General features: G+C 34.3%; 4 protein-coding genes across 6 annotated transcripts; 2 read left to right on the plus strand and 2 right to left on the minus strand.

The window, feature by feature from the left end:
• The first annotated feature begins 990 nt into the window (after positions 1-990).
• Positions 991-2,969, plus strand: LOC114191815 (transcription factor TCP7-like). Its single transcript, XM_028081220.1, has one exon. It carries the CDS (start codon positions 1,261-1,263, stop codon positions 2,014-2,016), a length of 756 nt encoding a protein of 251 aa, XP_027937021.1. The 5' UTR covers positions 991-1,260; the 3' UTR covers positions 2,017-2,969.
• A 2,970-nt stretch (positions 2,970-5,939) lies between these two features.
• LOC114189963 (probable prefoldin subunit 5) lies at positions 5,940-7,982 on the plus strand. Its single transcript, XM_028078694.1, has 3 exons — positions 5,940-6,327; positions 6,557-6,634; positions 7,467-7,982. Exons 1-3 carry the CDS (start codon positions 6,037-6,039, stop codon positions 7,548-7,550), a joined length of 453 nt encoding a protein of 150 aa, XP_027934495.1. The 5' UTR covers positions 5,940-6,036; the 3' UTR covers positions 7,551-7,982.
• Positions 7,983-8,928: 946 nt separating this feature from the next.
• On the minus strand, positions 8,929-14,745 carry LOC114191686 (anthranilate synthase alpha subunit 2, chloroplastic-like). 2 transcript variants are annotated; one of them, XM_028081030.1, is made up of 11 exons: positions 14,493-14,742; positions 14,235-14,416; positions 13,739-13,928; positions 13,095-13,246; positions 12,820-12,935; positions 12,444-12,690; positions 12,305-12,361; positions 11,941-12,093; positions 11,140-11,220; positions 9,705-9,791; positions 8,929-9,413 (listed from the first exon to the last, which is right to left on the minus strand). In XM_028081030.1, exons 1-11 carry the CDS (start codon positions 14,617-14,619, stop codon positions 9,084-9,086), a joined length of 1,722 nt encoding a protein of 573 aa, XP_027936831.1. In that variant the 5' UTR covers positions 14,620-14,742; the 3' UTR covers positions 8,929-9,083. The 2 variants fall into 2 exon arrangements, with proteins under 2 accessions (XP_027936831.1, XP_027936832.1); XM_028081031.1 differs by lacking the exon at positions 8,929-9,413 and adding an exon at positions 9,477-9,496 and having other exon boundaries at positions 9,671-9,791; positions 14,493-14,745.
• A 2,426-nt stretch (positions 14,746-17,171) lies between these two features.
• Positions 17,172-19,654, minus strand: LOC114190399 (60S acidic ribosomal protein P0-like). 2 transcript variants are annotated; one of them, XM_028079266.1, is made up of 4 exons: positions 19,502-19,654; positions 18,899-19,162; positions 18,703-18,771; positions 17,172-17,727 (listed from the first exon to the last, which is right to left on the minus strand). In XM_028079266.1, exons 2-4 carry the CDS (start codon positions 19,142-19,144, stop codon positions 17,476-17,478), a joined length of 567 nt encoding a protein of 188 aa, XP_027935067.1. In that variant the 5' UTR covers positions 19,145-19,162; positions 19,502-19,654; the 3' UTR covers positions 17,172-17,475. The 2 variants fall into 2 exon arrangements, with proteins under 2 accessions (XP_027935067.1, XP_027935068.1); XM_028079267.1 differs by having other exon boundaries at positions 19,305-19,617.
• Between the last annotated feature and the right edge of the window lie 512 nt (positions 19,655-20,166).

The following is a 20,166-nucleotide window of genomic DNA, read 5'->3' on the forward strand; positions in this document are numbered from 1 at the left end:
TTAATCATTTTAATTCATAATGTTTGTGCGTAATAATTAAACTTCAACGCAGCAATATGAACAGAATTAATCCTCATAATTTCCAAAATACTACTCATAATAAAAGATTAAAAATGTTCATTCATTGTACGATTATAATAATTAATAATAACAAATTTTATATTTAATTACAATTTTTTTATGCTCTAGTAATTAATTTTATAAAAATGGCCTATATTTCTACTAGTAAGTAATAATGAAAATGTATTTATTAAGTAAGAAAATTGATATTTTGATTGCTATTTTTTAACCATGGGAAATGAACTTTTGTGGCCCATTTGAGCCAGAAGGGCCTTGGCGTAAAAGCCCAAACCGAGAGGCAATATTTGCAAAGCGTGTTTCACGCCGAATATTAAATAAGTAATGCAGAAAAATAATAATTTGGATATATCTCGGAAAGAAGGCCACGTGGCGAAACAAGATTGGATGATGAAGATATAACAGCTAGCTCCAGATTACCCGAAACTTCCACTCTGATAACGAAAGTACCTAGTGTAGTAGATCATTTCATTACTTACTTCTTATATTTAATAAAAAAAAACTGAATATTAGAACATTTTTAATACTACATTTTCTATATATTTTCTATTTTTTATATTTATTTCCCTGTGCGGTTAATTTTTATACATAAATTAATTAACAATAACGTCTGGGTGGTGTAGTAAAAACGTGTAGGCATTCAATAATTCAGCATAAATTTGTGAAAACGAAAATGATTGTAATGGTTTAAAAAAATATTTGATAAAACTAAAGTAATAAAGAATATGAAAAAATAAAGGTGAGTGGGTCCCAGCGCGTTCTCTTCTCTGGGTACCCTATACTCTGGTGAACAGAGCGTGTCCCATTTGTTAAATACTGAATGTGAAAACGGTGCGCAAAGGGACAAAGTTTTGCTTTGATGTGAAGAATGAAGAAGGGGGGGTGAAGAAATGAAAAGAGGGGGTGGTAAAAGGGAAAGGGTGGTGGGAGAGAGTGAGGGAAGGCGCGTGGGGAAGAGGAGTGGTGGAGCCCAGCACCCATGTGCCCTCCTCCTGTCTCCACCAGCTGCTGCCGCTCAATGATTAGAGGGCTGTTCCCCTCCTTCCTTCCTTCTTTCATCAAACTCTTCTCTTTCATTCAAACACTCTCACTCACTGTAATCTCATCTTTTTCATTTCTCATTCCCACTCTCAAAAATCAATACAATAACACACACACACAGATATACCATAAACCGCACACATGTCAACCTCTGACGGCAACACTAACGGCGTCTCTAACGCCGCAATCATTGACCCGCAGCGCCAGCAGCCGCAGGCGCTGGCCGTGAAGAAGCCGCCGTCCAAGGACCGCCACAGCAAGGTCGACGGACGCGGCCGCCGCATACGAATGCCCATAATCTGCGCCGCCAGAGTCTTCCAGCTAACGCGGGAGCTTGGCCATAAGTCAGACGGCCAGACCATCGAGTGGCTCCTGCGCCAGGCTGAGCCTTCCATCATCGCCGCCACCGGCACGGGCACCACGCCCGCCAGCTTCTCCTCTGTTTCCCTCTCCGTACGCGCCGCCAACTCCGCCTCCCTCTCCTCGCCTTCCTCCGCCTCCGACCACAAGCCGCAGCTCCTCGCTCCCACGCCCTTCATCCTCGGCAAGCGCATACGCACCGACGATGACACCTCCAAGGACGACGCCGTTTCCGTGGGCCCCTCCCTCGTGGGCCCCTCTACCCCGCCCGGACTGTGGGCCCTCCCTGCTCGCCCCGATTACGGACAAATTTGGAGCTTCGCCGCCGCTCCGGAAATGGTCGTGCAGCCCGCCGCCGTGTCGGTGTCGCAGCAGCAGGCGTCGCTGTTTGCTCATCACCAACGTCAGCAGCAGCAGGCCATCGGAGAAGCGTCGGCGGCTAGGGTGGGGAATTACCTTCCGGGACATCTGAATTTGCTGGCCTCGTTGTCCGGCGGACCTGGGAATTCTGGCCGGAGGGATGACGAGCATCGTTGATTGGGTAACGGTGGTGGTGGTGGTGGTGGTGGAGGAAGGTGGATGTTGGAGGAAGGTGGTGGTGGTGTTTTTTTGGTATATATATAATCTCGTGTTGTGGCTGTTGCTTTGTTGTGTGTGGGGAAGCAGGAGATTCTTAGGGTTAGGTTTTTTTCTCTTAGTTTTGAGTGGAGAAGTCCATCGATTAAGAAATTATTCAATTAGGGTTTTATTTTACTTCCTGCTTCTGGTTTGGAAAATTAACTAGGTGCTAAGAAAGTTGGATAATTGTTTTAGATTCTGGGGCTTTTGTTGGAGGAGAGGGAGGAAAATGAGGTGTTGTGATGCTGAAATGTTGAAGCTCGGTCGGTGTGAAAGTGCGGTTGAATTTGTAATGTTGTTGTGGTGGTAGAAGTTCAAGTTGAAGAAAATGGTTGCTTCTGTTTCACTTGCGTAGTGGGTTTTGAGTTTTGACTAACTGGGTCTACAAGTTTGGTGGTGGTTGCAGTTAAGGTAAGTAATTCTTAGTGCTTGCAAGCTTGTTTCTGAGGTGAAAAGATTGTGTTTCCCAAATTCAACCGTCACTCCCAGATTGTTGGAGCACCCTACTTTACATTCCAACATGTGTTGGGTTGGTATTGTGACATGTTTTGAGGTTAGTTTAAGGTGGTAATGTTGTGAAATTGGTGCAGCTGCTGCTGGTAGTGAGTTATGCTCTGTCTCTATCTCCTCTACTTTCACGCCCCTTGATGGTCTATGTTGTTTTCAGAGGTGACTGGTGTGTGTGAAAGATAAAAGAAGAAGAAAAAAGCTCTGGTTGTACTCCGTATGACTACTGTTTTGAGATTTTTTTTATCTTCAATTCTTAGCCATTTCTTAGATTGATCAGCGTGAGAATAATGTTTTCTTGTATGTAAGTGGATTGTTTTGGGGTGCCAGTGATGTGAATAAAATCCCATCTGTTTCTTTCTTTACCTCTTTCCCTCTCTTGTCACTTTATTTGTTTCCATGTATTCTGCAACTCGTTTTGTTGCATGACGTTTCAATTTTGAATCCGTATTTGTTTCAGTGTGCTTTCTGTTCTTTAATCTGCAGCAAAATTGGCCCCTCTTTTCTCTTTTTCCTCTGAACTTGGTGTGGCCAAGCCACTATATAATAAATAAATATAAATATAGTATTACAGAAGTGAAGTAAATTTGATTTGGGTGTTGTGAAGCCCACTGACCACCATGTTTGATTTCGTTGGAGCATCTTTGGTTTCTCTGCCAGTTTTTGTAATTTCCACGTACTCTTTCTGGGAACTTGTACTCTGGCTATTTCTGTATTTAAGGAAAGATAAGGTTAGGTACAGCCTGTATTCAAGTCTTGAAATAAAGATCTACTCACATAGGTCTAATGCACACTGTTTTTCATGTTTTCACCAAGGGTGAAAACAAAAGATAGTGTTGGTGCATTTGATGCAACACTCAATCTGGGGTTGTTACTGATATATATATATATATATATATATATATATATATATATATATATATATATATATATATATATATATATATACATGCATAAAAAAAATAAAAAAACTCAAATTTTGCTGATGTGTTGCATCTCAATAATGGCATATTTAAACTGGTTGTTATGTCTTTGACTTTTATTTGCACACCCTTGCAAACTTCCATGTGCCTCTGCACCCTGCCTTATCTGCTTCACAGCACACAAATTTAACACAATGCTGAGAGAGCTTAGTTTTTTTTTTTTTAAGTGCCAAAAGGATCACCTGAAGCATTCATCTCTTTCTTTCTTTCTTTCATAAACTAATTTGGGGATTCTGTTTCAGATATCTTCCAAATTTAAAATTCATTTATAAGATGCCTGACATATTTGAGGACCATTTGAAGGGAAATTGGACACAGTTATATTTGATTTATAAGATGCCTGACATATTGATAAGCTGTTTTAAGTCATGTAGCCAAGAGTAGAAATCCTTTCTGAAAAACCAGGTCAAGTGGAATTTCTGAAAGTGGGATACTCATTTATCTCTCCACTTAAAATGTAGGGTAAGTAAATTTCATCACAAACTATTAGTGTAACTAAAAGAATTGTACCAATCATTTACAGGTGCAGGACTGTGAAATTTTATATATTTTTTTATTTGTTGAGAAAGAAAGTTGTGCAGCCTTGCAGAGGATCTCTGATGAAATTTACACAGGGCACGAGTATGATATGGTGGAGCAAGTCTTTAGTCGTTTTATACTCTGTTTTTTAAATAATAAAAAGCACGTGACCACTTTTTCAGTGCATAACAATTAATTAACAAATGTATTTTTTACTTCTGAAAAAAAAGTTTTTTAGTCGATAATAAAAAATATATAAACATTGAATTTTCATTTTTACACACAAACAGAAAATGAATATATTAACGAGCTTAGCTCTGTAATAGCTGTTCTAACATTATGTGACATAATTATTTCAACGTTAGTTGTGTACTAATTATGTCAGGCTTTACTGGTACATAACAAGATAGTACAACACACACACAAGGTTTGTTGAACAGGATCTATCACGAACTTGAAGGAAAATTACACAGTGATGTTAAAATATTTTAGAAAAATAGTAGTTTAGTTACTTAGAAATCATGTGATTTTGGTGATAGGAATTTAAGATTGAGTTTAAGTTTTACGTTGATTAGAAAAAATAAAGTAGAATACTATATAAAAATATAGATTCATAAATTTATTATATTAAGGTTTTGAATTGAAAGTGATGTAAATATTTTATATCGTTGGACTCAAATCTCATTGGTGTTGTATATCATTTATCTGTAAACCTAACACTTGTTGCTGAAAGATGGTTTTGTAATTTTATGACGAAGATGGATGTGAAAATAGTTATATTGTGATGGGAGAAAGAGAGAGGAAAGTAGTGAAAAAAAAGAAGAGGGAAGGATTTGTCTTCAAGTTCCGAAGTGATGATTTTGTTGATGTTGTTGTACTTTTGTATGCATGGATTATTGGTGGGGTTTTCGAATTTAGGATGCCAACATGTTTTCTTAATTATTGTTAAACAGAAGGGTCAGCTCCCAATAATTGATGGGTCCCTGGAATTAAATGTCGGGTGAAACAAGTTAAAAACCATGTTATGATTTGGAACCATATTTAAAACCTCATATGATGGACTTTTTGAACTTACTTGCAAACTCATTCTGGACCCACATTCATTTTTTTTAGGGCCGTTTAATTGGGTTACGCGTTGTGGGCCGTATCCAAATCCAGTTTCTGTTTGCTCACTCTTCTTGGCCTTTTCCCTCTGGTTTGTTCGGCTGGGTGTCATTTTTTAGAATCGTGAAAAGAAAAATTGGCAAAAAAAAAATAAAAAAGAAGTTCTTGAACCATATATTTTATCACTACCTGTGAACTTTTAAACTTGTTTACTTCACAATAAAATACCTATGACAAGCCTAATCAAGATCAATATAACAAAACAGATTTTAACGATCCATGTAAGAAAATAAATAATGATAATTTTCAGCGTAATAAGATTAACTTATAATCTTTGCGACAATTTTTATTGAGAAAATTCAATAAAATTTTCGATGCATGTTTAAGTTTAACTTAATTCATATTTAGAAAGAATAAGAAACTTATTTATATTGATATGATAATTTTAATCGGTTAAAATGGTTTTTAATAAGTTAAACTATATTATATACTTAAATTTCGAACCAGAACAATTGTAAATTCATAGTTTTCTTAAATAAATTTATATTCGTAAAAGATATCATGAAAAAGTTCTTTAAATTCATTTAAATTTAAAGATATTTATTTATGATAAATTGAAATGATAATATGACACATACAATATTCAAAATACAATTCTTAGAAAGAAAGTTTCTTTAAATTATATCTTTTAAGACGAAATTTATTTTTTCTCTAATATTATTTATCACACTAAATAATAATTAATACCTGGAAGAAGTTGAGGTGCTGCGAATCGTCATCGAAATCGAATCGAATTGAAGGAGTTGCATTCGAGACAGAGAGTTTGATGGGTTCTTGGAAGAGTGGTTCGATGGGTTTGGAGAGGATGAGCGTGGAGCAGTTGAAGGCGGTGAAAGAACAAACCGATCTGGAAGTGAATCTTCTGCAAGACAGTCTCAACAATATTCGCAGCGCCACCACTCGCCTCGAGATCGCTTCCTCCGCCCTCAACGACCTCGCCGTCCGTCCTCCCGCCAGCCAAATCCTCGTCCCACTCACCGCCTCCCTCTACGTCCCCGCCACTCTCCAGGACTCCACCCACGTTTTGATCGACGTCGGCACCGGATACTTCATCGAGGTCAAACCTTGCGCTTCTACATTTATCGCTTTTAGGTTTTATGTCTCGCATTTAGGTTTTTTTGTATCGCATTTAGGTTTTATTTGTGACACTTAGGTTTTGTGTATTCAATTTAGGTTGTATGTATCGCATTTAGGTTTTATGTATTGGATTTACCGAGAGAGCTTTGTGCAGTTTGTTACTTGCTTGTTCATTGACTGTGATTGTTATGCGTGTTATGCGGGAGCAGAAAACTATGGAGGAAGGAAAAGATTACTGCGAGCGAAAAATCAACCTGCTCAAATCAAACTTTGAACAACTTGTTGAGGTACCTTTCATATTGCGTATAGCAAGCTGTTGTGTCTGGATGCACTGTCCGTCATGAATTGCTATTAAAATCTATCGATGTTCATGAATTGCTGTTAAAATCTATTGATGTTTTTTTATATGCGGTAAATAGTCACTCTTTGCCGTTACGCTTGTGGGGTACTGCATTTTTCTAGAATTCTTCTTGAATTTTGTGGTTTGGCCTCGCCGAGCTTTGGTGGTTTAGTACGGGTTGAAATAAACTGGGGCAGTGTTTCAGATGGAAAAGCATTTCAATGGTGACCCATCATAATCAAATGGGTTGAAAATTTGTGCATAGGTGAAGTTCTGTTTTTGTTTTTAGATGAAAAGGTTTATCCAAATAGATCTTGAAGCCACCTTGTGACTCGTGCTGAGTTGCGAATTTTGTTCAGGTTTAAGTGTGTGCAAGGATGCTTTTGACATAAACTTGTTATACAAATACAACATAACACTCTTTTCTTGTTGCCACAGTTGGTTGTAATTTATCAAGAACTATAGGAGAGTCATCAATCAAGGCTTCAAAGCCTACCGAATAAGTGTGTTGGTAGCATTTGTCTACATAATACATTGTTCATATATCACAATCTAACATTTTTGTGGCAATAAGTGTGTTGGTAGCATTTGTGTACAGCATATATTGTTGTCATATTGTAATGTATCACAATCTAACATTTGTGTGACAGATTTTTTACCTGCATTCTGCCAATCCTTTTTGTTAATGTGTTTTTTGAAATGGAGTTAAGAAGAGTTCTCATATCACCTTTCCCTTTATCTCCAAACGGAAAATGAATTTTGTACAAATCTCACCGCAGGTTGCATCAAAAAAGAAAAACGTGGCAGATGAAGCTGGGGTTGTTTTACAGGCTAAATTGAAGCAATTAGCATCTTCGTCCTAGACGTCGTGCTTCTTCCGATCCAGTGTACCATACAAAGGGTGATGTTATATGTTATTTAAACCTTTTAATTTGGTTGAAAGTGTTTAGGGAATGGAGTCAATGAGTGAGAATTGAAATTTTAAGGGTATTTAGGAATTTAATAGTGGTGTTTCAATTGCATAATTTGTATTAGAGCAGGTCGTTGAAGTACGTGTTCATGGTTGGCCTTTCTGCTGTGTTCTTGTTTCACCCCAGTTTTTTCTTGATTATTACGCGCAGTAAGAGAAGGGTGTGCTTTAGAAATATTGTCTTTTTATGAGTAGAAGACATGGTTGGGAGTCAGAGAAGTATGAGCTTTAGAAATATTGTCTTTTTATGAGTAGAAGAGATGGTTGGGATGAACATTTAGTTTGTTTTTATGGTCTTGCATTAATAGAATTTTGGTGCTTTTAAGATCAAAATATAATCTCTCGTAGGCATGTTTGAAGAAAACTCCTCATAGGTTGTAGGACAGAAAATATAAGACAAAATAAGTTTTGTTTTGTTGAAGTTTTTTTTTTCTAAAATTTTTACGAAAAAAAGAACACAATATTATTTTGTACAAGTTTAAAGTCCTATGATCTACACTGTCATTTTTATTTATTTAATAATTTTGTCTATTAATAAATAAATAGTATTTAATATTTATTTAATAAAAAAATTGAATAAATTTTTATTTTGATTTTTTTAAATTATACAATATACAAAGAGATAATTTTCTTTGTTGTCATCTCTTAATTAGTTAATTTTATCTTTTGATTAATAAAAAATCATTTAGTTATTCACTCTAAAATTAATAATGAAATAATGTCTTTATTTCAAAGTAATTAATAACCTTCTTTTTAAAAAGTAAAGGTCACATGATTTTTATAATACTACTTTTACAAAATTATATATATTTTAGGTAATAAAAATGTGAATATACATTTTCGAAACTTCATTAGTGGTAGAGATATACAATTTGACATTATTTTGATGGCATCTTTTAATAGAACAATTTTACTCTTTAATAAATAAATTTTATTTATTTAATTAATAAAATAAATAATTAAATAGCTTTTTTATTTTTAGATAACTAATTTTTTTCTGATAAATGACGGCTGTAACTTCAAATATTAAGTTTAAAAATTATATATATTTTTAATGTAATAAAGACGTGAATAGTGTCTAAATGCGTGTCTTCACTAATATTAAATAATTAAGATTCTTGTAAATTTTTAATTCAAATTATCCCGCATATTGTTTATTTAAAAATTTAAATCAATTTGAATTTAAATTTTTTTGAAAGAATTAAATTATTCTCTTACTAAGTTGGGTAAAGAACGAAAAATATTTATAAATATTTCATGCTCAGCACTCGAGCAAAAACAAACTCCTCCAAAGGCTTTCTATAAAATAACTTATGTTCATCACTTGTCACAACTCTAAAGATATTATTATCCAGAATTCACCATGCCACGTTCTAAAATCCTTTACAATTGTGAAGAATATCCAATTACGATGAACATACCGAAATTATTGTTTGTTAACAAAAGAAGATTCTGCAAGATCGATGGCACGAGCAAGGGCTGCAGCTTTGTTCTCGCACTCTCTCTGCTCATCAGATGGATCACTGTCAGCAACGATTCCCGCCCCAGCCTGGAGATGGGCAACCCATTCTCTGCGTTTGTTCCTATGATCCTTGTAAGAGTACATTGTATCATAACGAGCATTAGTAGGGAAAACTATGGTCCTCAGTGCAAGGGCTATGTCCATATCGCCATTAAAAGATATGCCTCCAAATCCTCCGCTATATGGCCCCCGTCTTGCCACTTCCAACTCATCAATCAACTCCATCGCTTTTACCTGTTTTACAACAATCCAGCTCCAATCAACCAAGCCTATATTGTTCTTTCTTTACATAATGTTCACACAGAAACTACATTAACCTAAGCTGCTATATCCGAGTAATAATGTTGGAGTTAAGCCGTATAGCTTCTCACCTACTATGGCTAGGACCTTTTATGACAGATATTGGTGCACAAACACCTTTTTTCTATATTTTCAGAGAAAGCCTATATTGTTCTTTCTTTACATAATGTTCACACAGAAACTACATTAACCTAAGCTACCACCTTCAAGAGTTCTAAAATTTACCTTCGGTGCTCCGCTAACTGTACCAACAGGTAAAGCAGCACGCAATGCATCCCAGCTTGTTAAGTTATCTAATAACTCTCCAGTGACCTGCAAATACAGGTCTACTTTACCATCATCTCAGAGAAAGCTTCACCAAAAATCCATTTCTGCCAAACCAAACAGCAGAATTTGGACTCTGGCATAAAACAAAAATGAATCAAGTAAAACCAAATGCCACTCTAGCTTACTGGCGGCATATCATTCATGTTTCTGAAAGTGCGAAAACTGCAAGATAAAAGGAAAATCATTGAAAGAATACAAACTTTTAATCAGCGTATTGTGCTTATCTTGGTGTCGACTGAAGAGACATGCCTAAGAAAGAAACACTAAACACTTCTAACTAACAACGTATTTTACACATCAGGAGAAAACAAAAGTCCTTGTTATAGTTAATGTACAAGTAATGACCACTCCAGTGGCCATATTAACAAGAGCTGACCTTCAAGGAGACTCCAGAATTAGAAATGGGGTATTGAAGAAGTTCTGTATACTTGGGGACTAGGTAAGAAAATGGAGAGAACATTAACTGTTAAAAATAGTATAATTATAAATAATGCACACAAGACTACAAACGAACAGAACCAAGCAAAGCAGGTGCAAATCCTATTCAAAAGCTTCCGAGTCAGTTGATTTATGAAATTTCCAATAAATGAAACCCGTGCCTTGTTGCCCTTTAGATTTGATCTTAATAATGAATACTTAAAAAGCAAAGTAGTTATATCAAATAATCTTAGTGATGTATTTGTTTAGCTCAATATATTGAAAACTCATGGACGTATACTGTCAGATGCTGAAGGATGTCATATTGCCCTTTTCTACTTAAAAAAGTAGCCGAATATGGAAAATTTTCTTCATTGAAAAATGGTAACCTAATTTTAAAAGTAATCTTAATATTCAACATCTCACGAAATAAGCTCTTGGTCATAATTTCTTTGGAAAAAATATATGCTGCGTAAGCATGGGCCTGTTGGTTTCAATAAGCATTGATTAAGGGAAAACACAAAGATGGGCACAGCTTTTCTAGTTTTTGATTTTAAAAGTTCTTACTAAATACTGGAAAGTGATTAGTCAGTATAAGAGAAGTAAGCATTCACTTTCCCTGGAAGTGATTGTAAAACAAATGTTGTTATATCTGACATTATCGGAAACTCGGGGCAGTTTATTCTTCAATTTGATAAGAATGACCAGTAAAGCAGAAATATTGAAGAGATCAGAAAATAAAATGTTAGATTTTCATGTGTAAACACCCAAAATTCTAAATTATGTGTAAGATATTAAGTCAAATAGAAAAGCCGCCAAGGATGAGTATTACTTCCCAACATTTATATTAGTTAATATTGTCAGCAATGTAAAATTTGAGCTGCACTCACGTAAGATTCAAATCCTTGGAACTTACAGTTGAGCTTATGTGCATAACATGGGAATAGCGCTCGATATTCATGAGCTTTTCAACTTGAACAGAGCCGGGTTTGGAGACCTGCATATTCATCTTACATTAAACATATGGCTAAAACACAAACAGCCCAACTGAAAAGCTCAAAAATAGTTATGATCATAAATTACCCAACTGCAAAGCAACTGTAAATGCATATAAAGATCTGTTAAAATAGCAACATGGCATTTACAATAAGGTTAATGCTATGAAACATTGACTGCTTCAATAGGGTGCCTGATATTCATGTTTGCTTTGCACGCTAAAAATAGATAAATAATAAAAAAAAAATACTGTCAATAGAGTCCCTCAATTTAAAGGGTTTATGTCGGTAGAAAAACAAGGACGTAGGGAATTACAAGTTAGGACCCGATACCGTTGGTGATAATAACTAATTATATTTAGTAAAATGCGATTGGGGGAGTTAGTAGGAATCGGTTGAACTTTGTTACAAGAAAATTGGGAGGAAGAGAGGACATTACTCTGTTGTACTGATGTGTTGTGCTTGATTCTGTTCAGTATCACGTTGATAACAGTGCAGAAATTGATTGTTCGAAAATATTAAGCATCATTATGAGTAAATAATTTTTTACATATTATGGTCCAGTTCTATCAGAACCATTTTCCAAAATCATATTGAATTGAAAGATTCCTTTTACATCTGGAATTAGATCAAGGGTTTACCTGGCAACCTTAGTCTTAAAAGTGCAAGACTTTAATCTCTATGATATAAAAGATAATAAGCCTGGAATTGAAACAATTTACCTTTCCAACATCATTTCTCCCCAAATCAACTAGCATTACGTGCTCTGCACATTGCTTTTCATCCTTCAAAAGTTCTTCCTCCAACATGATATCTTCTTTGGGTGTTTTTCCTCTCCTAACAGTACCAGCAAGGGGCCGGTTGGTGATGTGCCTCTGTCAAAAATAATACAAAAAGCCAATCAATACCTTTAACACTTGTAATGAAGTTAGCAACATTGACCAGTTTAGAAAAATTTATGAAACTTAAAAAGGGTTAACGAACAAGACAAGCCCAACTATAAGCATTTGTTAATAGTATTGATATTTTGGAGGAAGAAAATTAACCGGTAAAGCCAGTTATTGGAGTCTTATCGCACAAGGATACCTTCTTCACCCGTGTAAGAACTTCTGGACTTGACGCAACCAAAATACTCCCTCTGGCCTGACACCAGTATATATTTCAACAAGTTAACTTTTGAATGCAAACTAAATAATACAATGATAATGACAAGAAACTGGCAAACCTGTAAATAAGTCATATATGGACTAGGATTAACAATCCGCAATGCTCTGTAGACTTCAAATGGATCTGCAAAAGTTCTCCGTTCAAAACGTTGACTTAGTACAATTTGAAAAATATCACCAGCCAGTATGTGCTCTTTAGCCTGCAATACTGCCCTCTTGTATTCCTCATTTGTCATATTTGAGGTCTCCAGTTTAGCACCAAAGAGATGAGTGTGTAACTTGATCGAACCTGCTACCAGCTTTGGGCTGAAATTGACAATTATAATAGCAGATACTGAAATTAAACTCAACCACCAAAATCAGCCATCCTTTAGCTTAATTTGAAAGGTCAAGCCAATAATAAGAAAACAAATTGGGGGATAACAGAACACTCACGTGATTATATCATGCACCCGAGATACAAGAGTTTCCAGCTGGTTCCTTCCATCACTGAGGGCCTCCTCAGCAGAAGAATATCGATCTAACCGAACCCAATGAATCACGTATGCTCTCTGGATAGAACAAAGTCTAAGAAATCACATGTGCTTTCCGAGCCAATCAAAATCAAATAAAATAGAAAATAGAAATGTTTTCCAGGACCAAGACAGTGAGCGTGGATATATTGATCAGCATGACTTTCTTAGAAGCATCAATTACACTCATAGCAGTACCTTTTCAACATGATCAAACACAATAACATTATCATAAAGGCCCAGATGAATATCAGGAAGGTTTCTGTCATCTACTGGGGCATTAGAAAATGGAAGTTTCTTCTTTTCTACATAGCGCATTGTATCATAAGAGAAATACCCTATCCAACCACCTGCCAATAAGAAAACAGAGCATGGTCAAAAACACATCAGGAAGCTCGTACATATCCATTTTTCATCTCAACATTCGAAGCAAGCAAAAGAATCCTTAGTGTAGAAACAAAAATCAACCACAAATCTTTTTGCACAATATACCCATTCCAAATAAATAAAATTAAAAAAAAGTGAACAAAAATAAACAAGTTAGCCGATGATCAGTGTGGCTGCCTACACACAACCACCGTGTTGGTAGCAGACTATAATCTAATCAGAAAATCTAACAAAAGAGAGTAAATAGTATATGTATTGACTGCATAAAGGATTGATTTTACGTTATCATTCAATCACAATCTGTTATGTATGGAAAGTTCGCCAACTTTTATCATAGATAGATTAAGAAAAATATACCAGCAATAATTTCATGTTAAATATGTTTACAGTCGCAGCATGTAGAAAATAAATTCATAACGAAATGGTAATTAGGATGAGAAGTCGATTTCACATGCCACAGAACGCTTCAGGAAGTTCATCAATGAGTTGAGGCCGCCACTTCTCCATGATCCTTCGAGGAATCACCAGTGGATCCTCTGCAATTTCCTCACTCCTGCGCCCTTCCATGTGGTCCATAACAGTAACCACATTCTCTTTCGCCACAATCTCCATACACGGCTGTGCTCCCACCACACTGTACCGCCCCTAATCAATATCAACACAGACTAAGCAGACAGTCCAACACATTCACAGACTAAAAAAAAAAAAAAAAGTTACACCAGCACTGCCAGAATTTTTGCATGACTGCACAAAACTCTCCACTTCTTCAACTACTACACTGACCTCATCCGAAAAGCATCACACCAAATACCTTCCATCGGATGTTAATGAAAACGTTTAAAAAAAAACAGCAAAAGTGTGTTCGATCTCGCAAAACCTCACAAAACTTCGGGAACTATCAGCATAAGTTACTAAAAAGCTGAAATAAATAAATAAAAATTGCGTTCTCACAATGCTTGAAAATTGTCCTGGATCCACCGATTCAAAGAGAAAACTAGGAGCATCTCTGTCGTCCTCCTTAACGAGACACCGGTAAGCGAGCACTGGAGTGAGGTGGTCGGAGAATATGCAGCGGTATAGGGGAATAACGTTCCCCTTCTTGGAAGCTTCGAGAAACTTCTCGGCGTTGTCAGCTGAAGCAAAGAAAAAGTGGATGAAGCAGCAGAAAGTGATATTAAAAGGGAGAGCGAAGTAGGAACAGATAATAACCTAGCGAGAGAGATTGAGCAGTGCATTTGACGGTGAGTGGACGGTGACTCCAACCGGATCTGGAGACGGCGGTGGTTCGATAAGCGGCGTTCGCGAGAGTTAGGGCTGAATAACTAACAGTCGCCATTGCTACATGCCAATGCAGATGCAAATGCGATGGCCCAGAGAGCAAGAAGAGTCAATAAGAGTTAGCAGTGAGTGTTACTGTTTAGTGTGGTGAGTCACACTAGTCGTGTGTGGTGAGTCTCACTCGTCGACCCTCTACTGCCCTAACTTTTCAACTCACTTTAAAAAATATATATTTTATCCGTTCTAATTTAGCATCAAGTATGTTTTTAGTCTTTCAACTCAAAATTGAAATTTGATTTTGTATGAAATATATATACATTTTTGTCTCTAAATTTTAAAATAAATAAATATAATTTTTTTAATCTAATTATGTTATTATTTTTTATATGTCAAACGTATTTTATGTTAGTATTGGAGTTGTTTACACTGTTTCACACGTTCCTTGTTTAATATCTACTAAAAAATGTGTTCGACACCTCAAAAAAAGTAACATAATTGAGTTAAAAGGACAATATTCATTCATTTTTTTAAATTTAGAGACTAAAATGTATTGAAATTTCGGACAGAGACGAATTTCAAATTTGGATCAAATTCAATGACTAAAAACATACTTAACCCTTTAATTTATTATTTCAATATTTTTTAATTATTTATTTTGATATTTTAATTTTTTTTAGTAATGTAATGAAATAATCTAATAATAATTAAAATGATGAGTTAAAAATAAATAAGAAAAAATTAATTAAAATATCATTATTTTATTTTAAAATAACAGAAACAATGTCTAAAAAAATCTACTACTTTTTTCAGTGTAATGTACTCGTGTTTTCTTTTTGTAAGAAAAAGACAGGCATATTTAATGACAATAAGTTCTTAAAATAAGAATAGGTGATAAATAAAATATGTTTGATGGAAGAAAAATACAAAATATAAAAATAATAGACAGAAGTGCGTAAAAATAATATATTAAATCACATTTTTTTTCCTTTTAAAAATTTTCTTCTCTTTATGTTGACCAGTGACGTGAGAGATATTTCCAGTAAATGATCATCAACACTTTCTTGCCGACAAAATATCCATACTTGGAAATAAAACACATGTAAAAAATGCATCGCCGAAAGGATTTGGGTGAGAAAAACCACTTAAACTAAATCATTTATATTTTTAGTTTTAGTCTTGTTGTTTTCTTTTTTTTTCTTTCTCTCTTTATATTTTATTATTTATCTTTTAATTTATTGAGTAAAATAGTATATTTACATTTATATCTAGTGATAATTAAGCTTTTTTAATTTGAGTACATCAGTTTCTTTTTCTAAATTTAATATTTAGATTTTAAAATTCATTTTACTTCGACAAACAATATTTTTGAATAGATTTTGACTCATGTGTATATCGGTAATAAACCACACTTGTAAAATAATCGGTGAGAAACTGTATTTATGAGTAATTAACTTTTATATATAAGATGTATTGCGTAGGATATTTTTACCTAATAAAAAAAGGTTACAATACCGGTTAATGTATCACGTAGGATTTGCATATTTCAACTTAATAAAAAAATCTTAAGACCTAATAATATATCATATTGGGCTTGTACATCTCGGTCAAATAGTGTGGTACATATAGGTTAAATATATAATTGTTTTTCAAACTCTTTCCTTCTTTCTTTATGAAATATTTTATACATCTCAACCAATATAAATCTGATACATTCGATCAATAATTTCTTTAAGCTTTAGATACAAAATATGATACATTTCAGCCAAGATCATTTGATACATCTCAACCAATTAAGGGAGTGAGACGAGAACATTATTAACATTACAAGAATTATAACAGAGTATTCATCAGCGTTTAAGAAGGAACCTAAACGCTTATAAAGATAGTCAATGAGAAATATATATATAAAGATGACTATGTGTCACTAAAAGGAATATTTATCTCTTTGCTAATACTAAAAATACCACATATTTCTCTATTACCGACTTTAGTCTCTAAGTACTTGCAGGTCCTTGCAGTCCCATGGTTCATTGTATCTTGACGAAGATATCCCAATATTAAAGACGCAGTATATTATGACAAGCAACAAAAGAATAATATTATATTTATTTTTTTCTTTAACAAGTAAGAAGTGTTGTGCAAATAGTCTTATATTATATATTATTTATTTATCTGCATGTTAAAAATGTAAAATTTTATGATTAATATAGAATGATAAGTGATTCTTTATATAAAATGATATTATCAATGTCACTTCCATTAATTAAGGAACTTTCATAGTCATCACCATTAACGTAGGTGCTGACAATGCTTCACTATTATTTTGACAACCAAAATAATAATAAAATTTATTATTTTATATTAATTATAGTATTATTTTATATTCATCATAAAAATATTTTTTTAACACATTAAAACATCACAACAAGATGAAGGGCACAATCGTAATTAAGTCGCCTAACTAACAATATATATATATATATATATATATATATATATATATATATATATATATATATATATATATATATTTGTTAACGTCTCTGACTTGAAAGGATGAAATCATACTGAGAAATCAACATGATAAAAATCAAGTAAAAGATTCTGAAATTGTGAAAATAGTGACGCTTATAGACCGTCACAAGGAGCTGTACTCAGGAGATAAATTAATTATCATGAAGATAACAAATATGCTGTCATATCTTATTCAAAAAGAAGATAAAATTCCTGGGCGAACTAAGAATCTACGTACTAGAAATCTCAGTTATCAAATTGAAACCCTGGTCAAAATCATTTCATTTTCCATCATCCCCTGAAACGGGAGAATACAACTAAATAGAGTTTGAAAGCCAACAGCGCGCAAAGAAAGGAGTAATACAAACCATGTGATCCAAATCAAAATACTTCGTCGATGTCACAAGTTGCCAGCCAAAAGGAGAAGAGGAGACCATATACTTGTCATCAGGAACTGCCTTGATCTCATCATGAAACAATGTTGGTGTGGCTGGAATTTTGAGCACACAAGAAAAGGCTCAGAAACCTGCGAAGACTGCTGCTGATTACAACATGTGAGGCCCAAAGGTAACTGTCCAGATTGCATATAGGAACAATTCTGGTATGTGTCATGTGACATATACTTGGGGCACATTAGAATGGGTTGAACAACCTGCAGAAATAAATAGTGAAAACATAAGGCCTTTTGATCAGGAAGCCTTCTATAATAAGTTCCTTGATAAAAAAGCAAATCTTCTAAATGTGCAAATGACTAATATTAATGTGATTATGTTAGAAGGTTAGTCAAATAAAGAGAGAAAAAATCTGAGATCTCCATCATGTGCTACTAAGTACTAAATAAAAGATTATTTAACATAATGTTAAGTCCTAATGCAAAGCATGGCACTGTCACATGATCACATCAAAATTTTGGACACATTGAACATTAATACAGTAGAATCAACAAACAATGACAGAAGATCAATGCCTGTCTCCCTCTATTTCCCATATTCCGAGAAATTGAATGAGACCGAAAGGAAATTAAAAACTAATGTGTATACATTCAAGATAGAACAGTTTTACATCTACATCTTCGATGATGCAATGTATGAAGGACTCTTTCTGGTGAACCAACAAGCAGAATCCTAGTATGTGAACTTAGCAACATACAAAACTAAACTAAGCTGTAATAACATGGCTTCTCTCTTACATAACTCCTAAGCAAATAACCTAAACTGTGGTTGATAATCTCACTTAGACAATCAACTCAGAAAAATGGCAAAAACAATTGCAGGTGTGCCATACAAAGACAGGGGTCTCAGTTTTTGCTTGTCCAAAGATATTTTCCTGCATGGACTACAATAACAGGCTAAAGGATAACTGCCAAGAGATATACACAGTAGTTACAATTAACACAATTTTTCTCTTTTTTGATGTGTATGTGTAAGTTGTTTACATAAGCTTAACTATCAGCTGTGCGGTATAAAATTGCCATTACTTAAACATAGATACTCTGGAAAGACTGAAAAAGATTAAATTACAATAACAGACATTCCTTTTCAGCTTATTACACACAGGTACCTCACACTTACATAGCAGTAATTTAGAATATTATTGAACATAAAATAAACAAACCATGTTACTTGACCTTGTACTTGGCAATCTGTTCGCTGACCTCTCTTATGTCACCTTTGGTGAAAATTAATGCCACATTTCCCTGATCAAGGAAACAAACTTAAATATTAAAGCTGTCTTCAAAATTTAATGAAATTGCTTCACTTTTACTAGTACTATAAAAATTATTTTCTGGTACAAGACACACCAAACCAAGGAAGCAAAGTTACCACAAGAAGGGGAACAAGATTAAGGAAGGCCTTGTTGCCAGTCTTCTGAGCATCCAAGATGATAGAGCGTTTCATCAAAGAGTTCTTTCCCATCACCACAACCGAATCAGCATGGAGTCCCCTCCGTATGCCCTGAAGCTGGTTTGAACCCACATTGTCAGATGAAACCACTAGCACCTGACTGTACTCTCTCAGAAGCTTCAACATCTTTGCATCATAAGCTGCCTTTGCCAATTTCCCCGCCATTGTTGTTGATCACTATAGCTATAAAAAACGAGTGGGCTCACCATTGTCAAAAATTTCATCACATAACACTATTTAGCTAAGGACAACAAGCAACTTTTAAAAATCGTAATTAGCAATGTGAAAAATTATACTAGCATTGTAACAAAATTTGGATTCGTACGAGCTTAATCGTAGTCCAAGTTAAATCGTAAACAAACTCGTTTTTTAAGCAAAATCGTGGGCTCGTCATGAACTCAATAAGCTCGGCCAAACTCATCAGCTTGCAATGGAGTTGTCGAATTGAGAGGGGTAATTTTTTTAGTAGAAGACGACGCCATCAATTGCGTTTTGGTGTGCGAAAAATAAACAAAAACTCACTGTGATTAGGGTTCTTCTCCTCCTCCTCTACTCGCGAATTAGGGTTCCTTCTCGTCGTTTATTACAACTCTTCCTCTGCTCTTTAAGCGCTCAGATAATAATGGAATCATCAAACTCAGCTATCTAATTTTTTGTTTTAGAAAAAATAATTTTATTTGATTATATTTTATGAGTAATTTATCTGATTATAGTTTAAATAGTTTATATTTTAAAGGAAGTTATTTTAAATGTCTACTCTTGAAGAAAGGGTAATTGAGATAGATCGACTAATTTATAATTTGTATCATAATAGATTGGATAAATTTTAATTTCAGTCATAGTGGATGGGATGAAAATATTTCATTGATTCATCTTGATCAGCTAAAAAAATATTTTAAAAAATGGATCATTTTATAAAATTATATCTTATCCATCTTTTCACATATTTATTATAACTGGGTATTCAATTCATTAAAAAATAGTATTGTTTCAGGTTGCATATACAAAGAACAAAAATGAGTACATAATTTTTATTAATTATTTTGTGCTGCTATTAAATATTAAAGATACACTATATTTATATTTTAAATATTTTTTAATATATTTTAAAACATTAAAATTAGTGATAATAAATATGTTATGAAAATATAATAAAAAATAATCCGCACAAAACAAATAAGAGAATT

This window comes from Vigna unguiculata, chromosome 7 (assembly GCF_004118075.2).
Source record: "Vigna unguiculata cultivar IT97K-499-35 chromosome 7, ASM411807v1, whole genome shotgun sequence".
Lineage (NCBI taxonomy): Eukaryota > Viridiplantae > Streptophyta > Magnoliopsida > Fabales > Fabaceae > Vigna > Vigna unguiculata.